The sequence below is a fragment of the Hyla sarda genome, chromosome 1 (genome assembly GCF_029499605.1).
Source record: "Hyla sarda isolate aHylSar1 chromosome 1, aHylSar1.hap1, whole genome shotgun sequence".
Lineage (NCBI taxonomy): Eukaryota > Metazoa > Chordata > Amphibia > Anura > Hylidae > Hyla > Hyla sarda.
The window spans coordinates 603,607,419-603,624,904 of NC_079189.1; the positions used below are offsets into that span (position 1 = coordinate 603,607,419).

Consider the following 17,486-nt stretch of genomic DNA (forward strand, 5'->3'; position numbering starts at 1 on the left):
GAGGGTGTGGGTGAGTTCAGAGCTGCACTCTTTCTCTGCCCAGATGTAACATTATCACAAGCCAAACTACTGCATCTGTTTTGTTGTTAGTCATGGACCCCATGAAAGCTCTGGTTGGTCAGATGCAGAACCTAACTCAGTTGGTCCAGGATTTAGCTGAGCAAGAGTTGTCTAAATCTCAGTCTAGAATTAACCAGGACTTGATTGAGAGGCTTGAATACCAGGAGCAGATGATTCAGAGGTTGTTGTCCAGAATCCTGGAGCTTGAGTCATCACGCATTACTGTTCCTACTTGTCCCTACTTCAGCTCCTTTGAAACCTCAGGTTAAAGGGGTACTCCTCTGGCCAGCTTTCCGGCTGCATTTGGAACATTCAGTTCCGAACGCCGTGGTCGCACTGCGGGGGTTGGCCATGCCCCCTCGTTATGTCAGGCCACGCCCCCACAATGTAAGTCTATGGGAGGGGGTGTGACTGACAATAGACTTACACTGAGGGGCATGGCCTAATGCCATGAGGGGCGTGGCCAACCCCCACAGCGCGACCATGGCGTTCGGAACTAAATGTTCTGAATGCAGCCCAAAGGCTGGCCAGTTGAGTACCCCTTTAATCTTTCTGAGTGTTTTTCAGGGAACCGGAAAGATTTTAAAACTTTTTGTGAAAGTTGTAAGCTATACTTTCGGTTAAGACCCCATTTGTCTGGTACTGAGATCAAGAGAATTGGTATTATTATGTCCCTTTTGCAAGGGGGTCCCAAAGAGTGGGTATTTTCTCTTGATCCTGATGCCCCTGAGTTGTCCTCTCTGGACTCTCTGTTTGCTAGTTTAGGTCTTTTGTATGCAGAACCTGACCGAGCTGTTTATTCTGAGTTTCAGCAACGTACATTAAAGGGACGTAGACCTGTCGAGGAATATTGCGCAGACTTTAGACAGTGGTGTGTGGCTTCCAAATGGAACAACCCAGCCTTGATTTGCCAGTTCAGACTGATGTTCTAAAGGATATGCTGGTGACCTACCCCCTCTCCTGACACCTTAGACCAAGCTATGACTTTAGCGGTACGTTTGGATAGATGTCTGTGTGAACGCAGACAAGAATGTTGTTCTTCCTCTGTCTCTCCATAGTATTTGCATGTCTCCTCTTTTGTCTCCAATCACCAACCTGTGCCTGAGGAGGAACCCATGTAGATAGGGTCCATTCGTACCCCGAAGGAGCGCAGCAGATTTGTGTGTGTGCGTGTTTAGGTTATTTTTCTCTTAGTTTGTGTGCCTCCTGACTGTCCGCGACCTGTGTCTGCTTTTTGTAGTTTTTTTGGGTTGACTATTACTGCTTCACTTATATAGGGAGGGACCGGCACTGTGGTTATGGACCTGCTGCCTAGGGCGGGTACGTAAGTAGGCAGGGACAGAGGCTGTGGGTAAGTTCAGGGCTGCACTCTTTCTCTGCCCAGACGTGCCACCAGGAGCCTGCACAGAGTCCTGCTTGTCCTCAGGGCCGCAATCAGGTGGGTACAACCCATATACCTGTATGGGGCCTGGAGCTTCAGGGGGCCTGGACGTCCCTGGACCTTTTTTTTTATTGCCTTGTCAGTGAGTGACTGTGACTGTGACTATTTCTAGGGCGCGGCCCCTTAACAATCATAGTAGGGCCGGACAGGCCAGAGGCTGATGGGAGTAGAGACATCAGGGGGGGCCCCTTTGGTGGTTAGGAGGAGATACAATGTTGATGAGAATTGCGGGGGGGGGGGGTGTTATGGGGGTGATAAGTGGTGCAGGGGGGGTGTTATGGGGGTGATAAAAGGTGCAGGGGGGTGTTATAGGGGTGATAAGAGGTGCAGGGTGGTGTTATGGGGGTGATAAGAGGTGCAGGGGGTGTTATGGGGGTGATAAGAGGTGCAGGGGGGTGTTATGGGGGTGATAAGAAGTGCAGGGGGGTATTATGGGGGTGAGAAGAGGTGCAGGGGTGTTATGGGGTGATAAAAGGTGCAGGGGGCTTATGGGGGTGATAAGAGGTGCAGGGGGGTTATGGAGGTGATGAGAGGTGTATGGGGGTTATGAGAGGTCCAGGGGGTGTTATGGGGGTGATAAAAGGTGCAGGGGGTGTTATGGGGGTGATAGGAGGTGCAGGGGGGTGTTATGGGGGGTGATAAGAGGTGCAGGGGGGTTATGGGGGTGATAAAAGGTGCAGGGGGGTTATGAGGAGAGGTGTGGGGGGGGGTTATAGTAGTGATGAGGAGAGGTTTGGCGGGGGTGATGAGGAGTGATGAGGACACAGAGGATAAGAGGGGGTGTATATGTATATATGATGTGTATGTATGTGTGGCAGTATTATATTCAGTGGGTACAGTGTGTCGCAGTATTATATTCAGAGGGTACAGTACACTTTCTGGCAAGGTTATAATGATTACTCACAATGTAGAAAGACAAGCACTGCTATGCACTTGTATGGCAATAGTGACCTCTCAGCATATAACTCCAGTCCAGCAATATACCTGCTTACTGGTGCTCGATCATATAGATAAGTGTCCAAAACAATATCGAAAAGAGTTGATGGCACTCACGATGTTGCAGTATAAATCTTTATTGTAGTCAGGTTGTTCACAGGTATGGCCAATGGGCCGTTTCTCGCTAACACAGCGCTTTCTCAAGACCATGGTCTTGAGAAAGCGCTGTGTTAGTGAGAAACGGCCCGTTGGCCATACCTGTGAACGACCTGACTACAATAAAGATTTAAACTGCAACATCGTGAGTGCCATCAACTCTTTTCGATATTATAATGATTACTGTCTTCATACAGAGGATGAGGATCTGCTGACAAAGTGAGGAGCCAATGATGTCTGGATGTCGGAATCTGCAGAGAAGATGGAGCTGGAGGAAGACCTGGTCTCTGGACCAGATGAAGAAGAAAAGATAACAGAGAATATATCACTCAAGTCAGAAAACGTCACTCAGGTCACTGATATCATTGTGTATTCTCCTGACTGTCCCATCAGAGCTGTAGTCACTTGTAAGTTCTGCAGTGATGATGGGTAAAACTGTGTCGTCGTCGTCCCCCCCCGGTGGCAAACTGGGAAAGACAGTCTGGTCAGAGTGTCTAAACTCGAAAAGGGCCTGTTCTAGTTCTGACTGTAGAGGTCTCAGGAGCCACAAGGCCCTAGGGACAGCCTCTATTGTAGGGGACATCAGTCCTAGATGTCTGCGTGGATGCGTGATTCATCTGAATTTCATCTAAATTGTATCGAGTACGAATCCAAGAAAGGATCTTGTGGTGGCTAGGGAAAGGTGAGACTTCTCCCAGTTCACAATCCAGCCTAATTGGCTTAGGAGTTGAAGAGTAACCTCTGTCTGGCTTCTTAATAAGGAATAACTCCTATTCCCTTTATTCTAATTTTAATAGCTACTACTGGGGACACAACCTTCGTGAACACCAATGTTCTCCATTCTTCACTTCTTTGTGACTATAGACTGATTGAGATATCTCAGGTCGATCAGTATGTATTTGCCCAGAGGTTTTGGAACTAGAAAAATGGGAGAGTAAACTACTTTGAAAGGGGGAACAGGTTCTATTGGTCTTAAAGTGAGCAAGTCCAAATTAAAATCCTTTTAAGATCTCCTTTTTTGGAGAGGGTAACAGAGGAGAAATTATGACTTTCTCTCCAGGGCACTGATGGAGAGGAGGTAAATTCCTGTCCTGAATTATAGAGAGAAACCACTGTTCCTTGACTAGTTCCTCCCAAGCCGGAAGAATATGATGGAGACGCCCTCTCGACCAGGAAGATGCAACGTATCAAAAATCAGTTTTTTTGGAGGACTCTTTGGAGGGCTTAAAATCTTTTCTTTGACTGGAGTCTCTGCTACGTCTAGAGAGTGACGTCACTGTGTGTATTATCCCTGTACTGTGACATCACAGTGTGCATTATCCCTGTACTGTGACATCGCTGTGTATTAGCCCTGTATTGTGACATCACTGTGTGTATTATCCCTGTACTGTGACATCACCGTGTATTATCCCTGTACTGTGACATCGCTGTGTGTATTATCCCTGTACTGTGACATCACTGTGTGTATTATCCCTGTACTGTGACATCATTGTGTGTATTATCCCTATACTGTGACATCACAGTGTGTATTATCCCTGTACTGTGACATCGCTGTGTGTATTATCCCTGTACTGTGACATCACTGTGTATTATCCCTGTACTGTGACATCACTGTGTATTATCCCTGTACTGTGACATCACAGTGTGTATTATCCCTGTACTGTGACATCGCTGTGTGTATTATCCCTGTACTGTGACATCACTGTGTGTATTATCCCTGTACTGTGACATCACTGTGTGTATTATCCCTGTACTGTGACATCACTGTGTGTATTATCCCTGTACTGTGACATCACTGTGTGTATTATCCCTGTAATGTGACATCACTGTGTGTATTATCCTTGTACTGTGACATCACTGTGTGTATTATCCCTGTACTGTGACATGATTGTGTGTATTATCCTTGTACTGTGACATCACTGTGAGTATTATCTCTGTACTGTGAAATCACTGTGTATTATCCCTGTACTGTGACATCACTGTGTGTATTATCCTTGTACTGTGACATCACTGTGAGTATTATCTCTGTACTGTGACATTACTGTGTATTATCCCTGTACTGTGACATCGCTGTGTGTATTATCCCTGTACTGTGACATCACAGTGTGTATTATCCCTGTACTGTGACATCGCTGTGTGTATTATCCCTGTACTGTGACATCACTGTGTGTATTATCCCTTTACTGTGACATCACTGTGTGTATTATCCCTGTACTGTGACATCACTGTGTGTATTATCCCTGTACTGTAACATCACTGTGTGTATTATCCCTGTACTGTGACATCGCTGTGTGTATTATCCCTGCAATGTGACATCACTGTGTGTATTATCCCTTTACTGTGACATCACTTTGTGTATTATCCCTGTACTGTGGCATCACTGTATGTATTATCCCTGTACTGTGACATCACTGTCTGTATTATCCCTGTACTGTGACATCACTGTCTGTATTATCCCTGTACTGTGACATAACTGTGTGTATTATCCCTGTACTGTGACATCACTGTGTGTATTATCCCTGCAATGTGACATCACTGTGTGTATTATCCCTTTACTGTGACATCACTGTGTATTATCCCTGTACTGTGACATCACTGTATGTATTATCCCTGTACTGTGACATCACTGTCTGTATTATCCCTGTACTGTGACATCACTATCTGTATTATCCCTGTACTGTGACATCACTGTGTGTATTATCCCTGTACTGTGACATCACTGTGTGTATTATCCCTGTACTGTGACATCACTGTGTGTATTATCCCTGTACTGTGACATCACTGTGTATTATCCCTGTACTGTGACATCACTGTATGTATTATCCCTGTACTGTGACATCACTGTCTGTATTATCCCTGTACTGTGACATCACTATCTGTATTATCCCTGTACTGTGACATCACTGTGTGTATTATCCCTGTACTGTGACATCACTGTGTATTATCCCTGTACTGTGACATCACTGTGTATTATCCTTATACTGTGACATCACTGTGTATTATCCTTATACTGTGACATCACTGTGTATTATCCTTATACTGTGACATCACTGTGTATTATCCCTGTACTGTGACATCACTGTGTATATTATCCCTGTACTGTGACATCACTGTGTATTATCCCTGTACTGTGACATCACTGTCTGTATTATCCCTGTACTGTGACATCACTGTGTGTATTATCCCTGTACTGTGACATCACTGTGTATTATCCCTGTACTGTGACATCACTGTGTATTATCCTTATACTGTGACATCACTGTGTATTATCCCTGTACTGTGACATCACTGTGTATTATCCTTATACTGTGACATCACTGTGTATTATCCTTATACTGTGACATCACTGTGTATTATCCCTGTACTGTGACATCACTGTGTGTATTATCCCTGTACTGTGACATCACTGTGTATTATCCTTATACTGGGACATCACTGTGTATTATCCTTATACTGTGACATCACTGTGTATTATCCTTATACTGTGACATCACTGTGTATTATCCCTGTACTGTGACATCACTGTGTATTATCCTTATACTGTGACATCACTGTGTATTATCCTTATACTGTGACATCACTGTGTATTATCCCTGTACTGTGACATCACTGTGTATTATCCCTGTACTGTGACATCACTGTGTATTATCCTTATACTGTGACATCACTGTGTATATTATCCCTGTACTATGACATGACTGTTTATATTATTCCTGTACCGTGACATCACTGTTTTTATTATCCTTATACTGTGAAATCATTGTGTGTATTATCTCTGTAGTATGACATCACTGTGTATTATCCCTGTACTGTGACATCACTGTGTATTATCCTTATACTGTGACATCACTGTGTATATTATCCCTGTACTATGACATGACTGTTTATATTATTCCTGTACCGTGACATCACTGTTTTTATTATCCTTATACAGTGAAATCATTGTGTGTATTATCCCTGTAGTATGACATCACTATGTACATTATTCCTGTACTGTGACATCACTGTTTATTATCCCTGTACTATAACATCACTGTGTGTTTTTCATTTAGTTTACATCGAAATCTGCAGCTTCAAATCCAGCACATCAAATATGTGCAGGCTACTGTATGTCCGAATACACCCTTGAAAGGTAAAAATTCAGTAATCCCTAATACAAGGATTGCAAAGTCCAAACATCAACCAAAACCTGACCGGTGAAAGCTGTTTTTGTTTTGTTTTTAGACAAAATTCCAGGAAATAGGGATCCAATCAAATTATAAATAGATGCTACATGGCACAGGGTCGCCCCTGCTACATGTAAAAAGCCACAGCAGCCTTGATTTATACATTCAGGTTCAGGGTACTGCAGTGTAGAGTCATGTTTGTTTTACCAGCGAGTATAGCAAAGCCGATCATGGTGCACAAGGGTGGAACAGCCGAGCATGCTCAGGCTAGTACTAAGTCTGCTGGGAGTGTGCAGGGAGAGGACTGAGGCTGTGCAGTAGGTAGACAGCTGCTCCGAATTATTCAAGTGTCTGGCTGCAGACTGGAGTTCCACTTACAATAAAGTTGAGTTTAAAAAAAAAACAAAAAAAAAAACTCTGAGTGGAGGTCACATGTTTCCTGTGTAGAGTGGAGCTCCAGTCTGCAGCCAGACCTCTCTCTTCCAGAGCAGCAGCCCCTGATCACATCACTCCTTGAATCCTCCTCTTTCTCCATGTGACTGATCACATGACTGTGACATCATGGCAGGTGGTGTAAGCACAGGGTAAGTACACGGCTCTGTACAGTCTGCAGGTGGAGGTATGTGTGCGGTCCCTGCACATCAGGGTCATGATGGGGTCAGCTAGTTTGGAACCTTGTCTCTTCTTTAGAGGTTTTTTGTTTGTATCCTCTTCGCCTTTCACCATTTCAGCTCCATCTTGTATGTATATTGACCTTTCGTTTCCATTAAGTCATATGAGGCCTATTGTTGTGGGGACACACTGCACTGTGAAGGAGATTCCTCCATTGTACTATAAAATATATTCGCGGGGTTAAATGACGGGAGAAAAAAAGAAAAAACTCTTTAGCGTTTGGGGGCTGGTGTTCGTCGTAACCGTTCATTGTGCAGGAAAACTGAGGTGGTATCCCCAGGTTTATCCATCTGAGACAAAAATCTCAGCGACCAATCACAGCTCAGCGTTCATTTTACCAGAGCGATACGGGAACTGAGGGCTAAACTGTGACACAGTCTGTGCCAGTATCTTTATTTTCTGCGCTCAGTCTGGACACAATGACACCAGATTTATATAGTTTTACAGCTTAACCCCTTAAGGACGCAGCCCTTTTTCACCTTAAGGACGCAGCCCTTTTTCACCTTAAGGACGCAGCCCTTTTTCACCTTAAGGACGCAGCCCTTTTTCACCTTAAGGACGCAGCCCTTTTTTCGCAATTCTGACCGTCACTTAATGCATTAATAACTCTAAAACGCTTTTACCGAATATTCTGATTCTGAGATTGTTTTTTCGTGACATATTCTATTTTATTTTGGTGGTAAATTTTCGTCGTTACTTGCATTCTTTTTTGGGTGAAAAATCCCCAAATTTCATGAAAATTTTAAAAATTTTGCATTTTTCTGTCTTCGATGCTCTCTGCTTGTAAGGAAAATGGATATTCCAAATAATTTATATATTGATTCACAAATACAATATGTCCACTTTATGTTGGTATCATAAAATGGACATATTTTTACTTTTTGAAAAAATTAGAGGGCTTCAAAGTAGAGCAGCAATTTTCAAACATTTCATGAAAATTGCAAAATCTGAAGGGACAGATGTTACAGAACTACAACTCCCAGCATGCCTGGGCAGTCTAGGTATGCTGAGAGTTGTAGTTTGGCAACATCTGGAGGGCTACCGCTTGGGCACCACTGTAACAGTGGTCTCCAAACTGTGACCCTCCAGATGTTGCAAAACTACAACTCCCAGCATGCCCAGACAGCCTTTGGCTGTCTGGGCATGCTGGGAGTCGTAGTTTGGCACCCACTGGAAGGGCAGCAGTAAAGATCACTTTACTGCCCCCTTCCTCCCCCCCCCCCACGTCATTTCCTTACCTGCGCTGTGATCTCCGCAGTCTCTAACCCACTGTCCCGTGCTGCCATTGGTCAGAACTCATTTCTGACTAATGGCAGGGGATAGGAGGAGATCGCAGGACTGTGACCTCGCTCCTATCCCTCAGGATGATCGGGGCTGTCACTGACAGCTCCGATCATCCCTTTTTTCCGGTTGATCGGGTCACCAGAGACCCGATCAGCCCGGAATAGCAGAAAATCGCATGTCTGAATTGACATGCGATTTTCTGCGATCGCTGACATGGGGGGGGGGGGGTCTCAGGACCCCCCCTCGGCGATGTGCTGGGATGCCAGATGAATGATTTCAGCAGGCATCCTGGTCCGGTCCCCAACCGGCTAGCGGCGGGGACCGGAATTCCCACGGGCGTATGCATACGCCCCATGTCCTTAAGGACTCGGGATGCAGGGCGTATGCATACGCCCGGCATCCTGAAGAGGTTAAGAAAAATCTAAATTAGCTTTGTATCCTTATGTGCTAACCCCTATAACAGCAAACTACAGAGCTGTGTGGTGCTCAATTTTCTGGCACCATCATTTTATAGTTTTTAGCAGGTCAATTTTGGGATAGATGGGTCTTTTTATTTGCTTTTTATTGTATTTTCTCCAGGATGGGACATGGGGGGGGGGGGTATAAAAATAATTCTGCCATATTTTTTTATAGTTTTAAATGGGTACTCCACTACTGTCAAACTTATCCTCTTATCTAAACCTTTGGGACTCCCTGCGATGTCCAGAACGAGGCCCTGACTCTCTCCCTGTCAGTACATGCTCCATGTCTATGAGAGCCCTGGAGATAACCAAGTACAGCTCTCCTGTATCTCCTGTGCTGCCGTAGAGATTGCATGAAGCGGGTGCTGACACCCTGTTCCATGGCCAGGGAGAGACAGGGCCCCATTCTGGAAATTTTATAGGTCACAGACCCATACCAAATATATTAATTCTTGGGGGGAAATTAAAAGGGGTACTCCTGCATTTAAAAGCCTATCAACAGGATAGGGGATAAGTGTTTGATCGTAAGAGGTCCACTCTCTGGGTCTACCCCCCCGAAATCTCCAAAACCTGAATCACCTCACTGCATAGAGAGCATGATTGGCGTGTGCTCCCTGCATTCTCTGTGGGCGCACCGGAGATAAAAAAGTGCTGTACTTGAGTATCTCCAGTGCTCCGATAGAATGGATCCTATATAGTGTGGGCTGTCCATGCCCTTCATGCAAGTCGGACTTTCTAATCAGGCACTTATATTCTCTCCCATTGATAGGGGAGTCTCCATTTAAATTTAGTTAAATGGGCACTGTCAGATACAAAAACTTTTGATATGCTGTAAAGCATGTATAAGCAAATTTTCAGTATTTCATACTGAAAAATCCAGTCAAACTACTGCCTCCTGGACACATACTAGTCCTGCTGTGTCCATGAGTCATCACCTATGTCATGGACACACTTCCTTGATTGACAGCTGTGAGCACAGGGCTCACACCAGGAGGAAATTCCTCCACTGTCAGTTTGTATCCCGCTACTGTCAGTGAGGACAAGCTGGGAGTTGTAGTTTTGCTAAAGCTAGGGGAGATGTGAGCAGACAGCATACTGAGGGAGGGGGCGGAGACCAGCACAGTGAGGCCACGCCCCCTTCCTTTGAGAGACATTCAGACTAGTGAGCTAAATTAAAAGTGTATTAAAAAAATAATAATAAAGGGCTAGACACATAAAAATTAGATGTACATGGTCAGGATTAGGTACTGAGTGATATATATTAAAAAAAAAAAAATTTTGTTGGATCTGATGGGTACGGTTTAAAGGGAATGTGTTATCAGAAATAGAGCTATTGCATCAATAAAGGGGGGATGGACTTATTATTCCATTTATAAAGTCATAAATATAATTAGTGCAAGCAAAGAGAAAAGGGGGCTCAATCCATAGAAATTACAGTGATTCGAAAAAATATCGGGTGCTACTCAGTGACCAACAACTGAAACAACATGAAATAGACCAAGCAACACTGAATTAAAGTAGCACACCGTAATTAATGTAAATACTCAAAGCTTTATGATACAAAATTCTCATTTATGAGAATCCGTATATGAGAATTTTGTATAATTAAAGCTTTGAGTGTTTACATTAATTACAGGGTGCTACTTTATAGGGGTACTCCACTGCTCAGCGTTTGGAACAAACTGTTCCGAAAGCTGGAGCCGGGAGCTCGTCACGTCATAGCCCTGCCCGCTCATGACGTCACACCACGCCCCTTCAATGCAAGTCTATGGGAGGGGGCGTGACGCCCCTCCCATAGACTTGCATTGAAGGGGGGGAGCATGACATCACGAGGGGGCGGGCTATGATATCACGAGCTGCTGGCTCCAAGTTGGTTCCAAACTCTGAGCAGCGGTGTACCCCTTTAATTCAGTGTTGCTTCGTCTATCTCATGTTGAAATATAATTAGTGAGGAAGAGTCTGAGATGGCCTTGAAACGCGTCTAGAAAATAGTCTATGAAGATAAAGACATAGGAGGGAATTAGTTTGGTCAGTTCATTGGGCTCCGTGTGGCCTGCATGCCGAACTTACATAATCCATATAATACACCACAAGCCTCTTGATTTAAACTTGAAAATGGACCAGCCCTATGTGGCGTTACGATGCAACATTTTGACGGTAAATCTCGAAAAGTTGCATTTAATAAATTTAGCACATAATATAGACCCTGTGAAAAGAAAGCATGAGCCACGTACGCTCTAAAAAGTCGTGCATCTTTCTGCAGTTTGCAGCTGCACAAAATTTAGCACCAAATTACAAAGCATACATCTATCATTAATTCCCCCAATGTACGGTACTATGGATCGCTGATAATGTTCTACAATTTTATTTCATAAGGTGTAAAAACAAAACCACATCTATGACGTACAAGCGCTGGAAAAACTAAGAGCACCAGCATAAAGCGCCTTTGTGGAACTGAGAATCCCAGAAAACCATCCCAACGTTAAACACGCAGCCGCAGCAAGTTACACACATCTATTGGAGGACCTACAGTATAGACGGTAAGCGACATACTTCTGGCACAGTAAACCGTTGTGTAAACAGCAGTTACAGACGCCAGCGTACACGAAGTACGGGTAAAGCTTGATCTTATTCAGTAAATGCAAAAAATATTTTCTGAATAATTACTTCCTCAGAAGAGGGCATACGTACCAATACAGTATATAATACTACTTTACTCTGCTTGCACAGACTCATTAAAGGGGTACTCCGGCACTAAGAAATCTTATCCCCTATCCAAAGGATGGGGGATAAGATGCCTGATCGCGGGGGTCCCGCCACTGGGGACCCCCGTGATCTTGCACGCAGCACCCCATTACCATCTGTCCCCGGAGCATGTTCGCTCCGGAACTGATGAGTGGCGATCCCGGGGCCGGAGCATTGTGACATCACGGCTCCACCCCGTATGACGTCACGCTCCGCCTTCTCAATGCAAGCCCATTGGAGGGGGTGTGACAGCTGTCACCCCCACAGCCCTCTCAGCTCTTGAATTTAATTTGAAAAAATAAAGCAACTACAATATGGAATTAATACAATACATCTTAGATGTTACCATCTTCCTTCTGTCAAACAATTATTTTTCATTTAATGGGTCTTTCCTCCTCCAGGCCAGAGGTTTCCCAATGGGGGCCAAATTCTCGCCCTCATTGGCCAAACTCTACATGGGAAGAAAGGTTCATCTTCAATTCTGATAATCCGTTCATTCGCCACATCGCATGGTACGGTCATTACATAGACGACGTCCTTGCGGTGTGGCGAGGTCCATTTGACACCACCATTACAAATGTTTTTTTTTTACAGTATCTTAATTCCAACCCTGATAATCTTTCTTTTACTTTCTGCTCCCACCCCATGGAAATGGTCTTTTTGGATGTCTGTTTCATTTCAGACCCAATAGAAGGCAGCATTCTAACATGCCTTCGCAGAAAGGTCATTTCTGGTAATTCACTACTTCATTCTCGCAGCTCACATGAAAAGCATACAATAAATAATCTCCCGCTAGGAGAATTTATTAGGGCTCGTAGAGCATGTTCCACACAACAATCATTGATGAAGAATGTGTGACTATTCGTAATAATTTGAAGAATAGGGGATACCATCATAATATTGTGGCTAGAGCAGAAGGTATAGTAAGAAGTAAGAGTATATCTGACTACTTATATACAGGAAGAAAATTGCGTAATGATGTATCATCTGTATCCCTTACGGTGTTTTCCACAGTTTCTTTTTTTTTTTTTTAAAGGTTTTATTTATGCAATTTTTACAAGAAAACAAAACAATAAACTAGGAGCCCCACAGGAGCGACCAGAATGCAAAAACAAGGGACTGGTACAGGTGAATAGGGATACAGAAAAACAAGGACAGTATAATTGTCGCAAGTCAGTCCCATAACACTCATGCAATGTGTCTCATGATTAGTCCCAACTTGTGCAGCTCCCAGTTAAAACAGGCCCAACAATACAGACACACAACCAAACACGCAGACACACAACCCTGGGGACTCCCACTAATTACCCCTAAATGACAACAGTAGATAATAGGCCCGCTAAGTCTGTGACCCGGACCGAATCGGGGGATCAGCTGAGGCCTCCAAAAGCAACCAGGGCATCCAAACTTTATTAAACTTGTTGGGACAACCACGACTTATATATAAGGCCCGATACAGAAGAACATACTCGTTAACCAAAGCCACTCAGCGGGAGAGAAGAGGAGTAGTGGTGTCTTGCCAAGCCATAATGATGACTTTACGAGCACAGAAAACGCACCAAGAGACGCCTATGCAAACTAGACACCAGCCCATTAATAACACCCAGGAGACACACATCCGGGGCATAAATATACAGAAACTCCAGGTGATCAGTCGAAAATTGCAACAATTCCCTCCAGAAGGGAAACGCACATGGGCAGTCCCACACAGCATGCAAAAGTGAACCTCTATGAACATTACATCGGAAACAACTATAAGAAGATGAAACCCCAATACGAAGGAGGCGGACAGGCGTATAATAAAAGTGAAGAATAAGACGAAACTGGATAAGAAGATCACGAGCACTAACAGTAGGGTAATAGGACAACAACCTACTTCCACTGCTCCTCTGAAAGACCCGTTATATCATCCGCCCATTTCGGATAAGCCAAAGCAAAGGGATCCGGCTTCACAGATTGTAGCAATGCATACGCCTGCGTAAGTGGTTTGGTGAGGTCAGAAGTACCCTGCAACAGCTCAGCATCAGAAAAGGCAGGAGCCACATCCAAGGAGCCAAACTGTGCCTGTATCACATGTCTCAATTGAAGATACCTAAAATAGGCACTCCGAGGGAGATTGAAGCGAGTTTTCATAACTGAGAAGGAAGGAAATGAATCCTCCTCAAACAGGTGCATAGCAAATTTGACTCCATGTGAGCACCAAAAGCCAGCCACCTCCCACCCCTGAAGGTGCGCCAAATGTGGGTTACCCACAGGGGTGCACTGGGAGAAATCGCTGGCAGGTGAAAGCAAGCTGAGACCACCCACCAGACCAATGCCACTGTTTTAATAGGACCCATCAGGGAGGAGGAAGAAAAGTACCTGTACAGCTATTCGTCAAGGACTCATAGGACCCCATGAGTGCCCCCGCCAGAGCCGTGGCTGCATTCGAGAGATCCAGATCAATCCACCGTGCCATGTAGGCCAGCTGCGATGCAAGAGAATAGCCATACATATTTGGATCTGCAAGACCCCCTTGTTGCTTTGGCGCCTGGAGAAGAGCCTGATCCAGTCTCGAAGGTCTATCCTGCCAGTAGAAGGATCTGAGTAGCATTCAATCGTTTAAAGAACCATTTAGGAGGAACAATAGGAGAGGTGAAAAAGATAGAGAAACTTAGAAAGATAAATTATTTTAAAGATGTTCACATGGCCAGCTAACGATAAAGGCAAAGGGGACCAACCCCGCAGTCTGGTGTTAGTAAGAGACAAAAGGGCCATAAGATTAAGGGTCACAAAGGTACCCAGGGAAACAGACCCCTTCACCCCCAAATAACGGAAACTCTCCACCAGCCGGAGGCCCTTGGGAAGAGAAGTCGGAACGACCACACTCTTGGATAAAGGCATCAGGGATGATTTGGCCCAGTTAACACGCAGGCCCGAAAAAGAGCCAAAATTGTCAGGGAGGTCAAACAAGGTATCATCGGCATACATAGAGACCTTCTCCACCAAAGACCCCCTCTGTAGACCACGAATAGATCCAGAGGCACGGATTGCCACGGCCAATGGCTCCATCACAAGAGAAAACAGGAAAGGTGATGGGACAGCCCTGTCGGGTACCCTTGCCCAAGGTAAACGAGTCAGATACATCAAGATTAGTTTGGATAGGGGCTCTAGGCTGATCATACAACAACCTAACCCAATTCCCAAAGCGAGGTCCACATCGGAGGGCATGCAACAGGCACCAAAGATAGCGCCATTCAACAGAGTCAAAGGACTTATAGACATCTAAGCTTGGCACAAAACCTGCAGAAGCATAGCTATCCGCCTCAGAGGGCTATTTTACATTAAGATCCGTAGCTCTACCTGGCATGAAGCCCGTCTGGTCAGTGTGATCGAGGGAAGTAATAACACCCTTAAAGCGTACCTGTCATAGTGCAAAAAAAAAAGAAAAAAAGTGATATGTTACTCAGGACCCAATCCTGATAATGTGCATATAATTTTTATGTGTCTCGGACCTATATATCCAGAGATATAAGCATTTATCTGCTGGTGAGTTACTTTTTCATTGTGCAGGCTGGAGGGGGCGTGTCAGTCTGTCTCCCTCACAGGAGCAAGCCTGTGCAGTCAGCCAATCAGTACTCTACTCTGTAACCCTTTCCTCTCTGGGCAAATATAGAAACGAAGCCAGCTCACCCCTGGTCTGGATATCGAGCACGGAGAGAGTGCGGACTTGCACTCGCAGACAATAGAGAATATGGAAAGAACTCCAGCTCAGGTGCAGATCAAATCAATGTAGCTTTATTTTAAATCACGCCAGAAGCAACAGGTAACAGGTCAGAAGTGACGCGTTTCGGCCAGGTGCTGGCCTTAGTCATACAATGATTACACGTTCTAAGGATGCTTATATATGGAGTAGGAGGTGACGTGGTGCAGCAGCAGGTAAATTAACTCCTGCTGGACCTCTACCAACAACCCCATTCACAAAAGATATGCTGCGTTTTCATTACTATACAAATGTGAATATGTACATAAAATAAAAACATAGAATAATAATCTTTATTGTTACAAAATAGTGTGCAATTATAAATATAGCAAAAACACATACACATTGTTAGACAATCGCATGTCAGCAAATAGAAATATAAAAAAAGAAAAAAATTCCTTTCAAAATATCGGAAAATTCAATAGGTATACTTTCATGCGACTGTGTAACAAAGGGTTAAAACAGGACACAATAATATTGAAGGTACCTTAAAACAGAAGAAAAAAGAGGGAATATAAATGTACAAAAAATTTAACTGTAAAATAAACAGACATATTGTAGGTGACTTATAATATTTTTCTTCTGTAAAAGGAAAACCACACAATCAATGACTGCATTTTAATAATCAAATGTTTCACTGTATAATTATATGGGATCAGAAAAAAATGAAATGATATATAAAATGCATATGAATAGTAAGGCCAAGTGTATATACTGGATCTAAATCGTACAATTTACTGAGAAATAGTGTTTTGTACCATATGATATGCAAAGAAAGATGCAGTTAAACAGGAAAAACAATCCACATTGTGTTTAAATATATATCCTAAATAGTAAATAATAAAATGCATCTTCATTGCAAATCAAGGATAAATGTGCACAATATAACAAAATATAAATATATATATATATATATATATATATATATATATATATATATACATATACATATATATATATTAGGGAATAGACCGATATCGTTTTTTTAGGGCCGATACCGATAATCGGTGGAGGTTAGGGCCGATAGCCGATAACTTATACCAATATTCCGGTATAAGTTATCGGCTATTTATCCCCCCTCGACACCGCTGCAGGTCATTGATTTAAAGCGGGCGCTTTAAATCAATGCACTGCAGTGGCTTTTGCGGTGCCATAGACCGCCGCCACCACCCGCTTCTCTCCCCTACCTGTCAGGGTGGTCCGGGCCATCCATTCTTCCTTCCTGTAGTGTCCGGCGGCATTCCGGGTTGGAGGGTGCACCGGTCCGGGCTGTCCTTCTTCCCCGGGGGTCCTCTTCTCCACCCCGGGCAGGCTCCGGCCTAGTATGCTGCATAGACGCCGCTGCGCAGTGACGCCCGTGTGCAGTGACGCACCTGACGTCACGGCGTAGCGGCGTCTATGCAGCGTACTAGGCCGGAGCCTGCCCGGAGGGGAGAAGAGGACCCCCGGAGAAGTAGGACAGCCCAGAACGGTGCACCCTCCACCCGGAATGCCGCCGGACACTACAGGAAGGAAGGAAGGATGGATGGCCCGGACCACCCCCATTACGGGTAAGTTTATTTTTTTTTTATTTTTTTTATTGACTCGGAGCGTGGGGGAGGGGCCCGACCGGTATAGCGGTATGGGCAAAAATCCATACCGGTATACCGCCCAGCACTACGGTGGGGGGTGCGACGCGGTGGGTCGGGGCGGGGGCGGTCGTGGTGCGGTGGGTCGGGGGGGGGGCGGTCGCGGGGCGGGGCGGGGGGCGGGGCATTATAGGCTTATCGGCAAGGTAATTGCCAATACCGATAATGCCCAAAATCGTGATTATCGGCCGATAA

General features: G+C 44.6%; 1 protein-coding gene across 1 annotated transcript in view; it reads left to right on the plus strand.

Annotated features, from left to right (window-relative positions):
- The window catches only part of LOC130295831 (uncharacterized), a 139,566-nt gene that overhangs the window by 93,066 nt on the left and 29,014 nt on the right, over positions 1 to 17,486 (plus strand). The window contains exons 7-9 of the mRNA XM_056547079.1: positions 44 to 324; positions 11,636 to 11,716; positions 12,958 to 13,049. Coding sequence (XP_056403054.1) covers positions 44 to 324; positions 11,636 to 11,716; positions 12,958 to 13,049 — 454 coding nt within the window. The remainder of the gene's footprint in view (positions 1 to 43; positions 325 to 11,635; positions 11,717 to 12,957; positions 13,050 to 17,486) is intronic.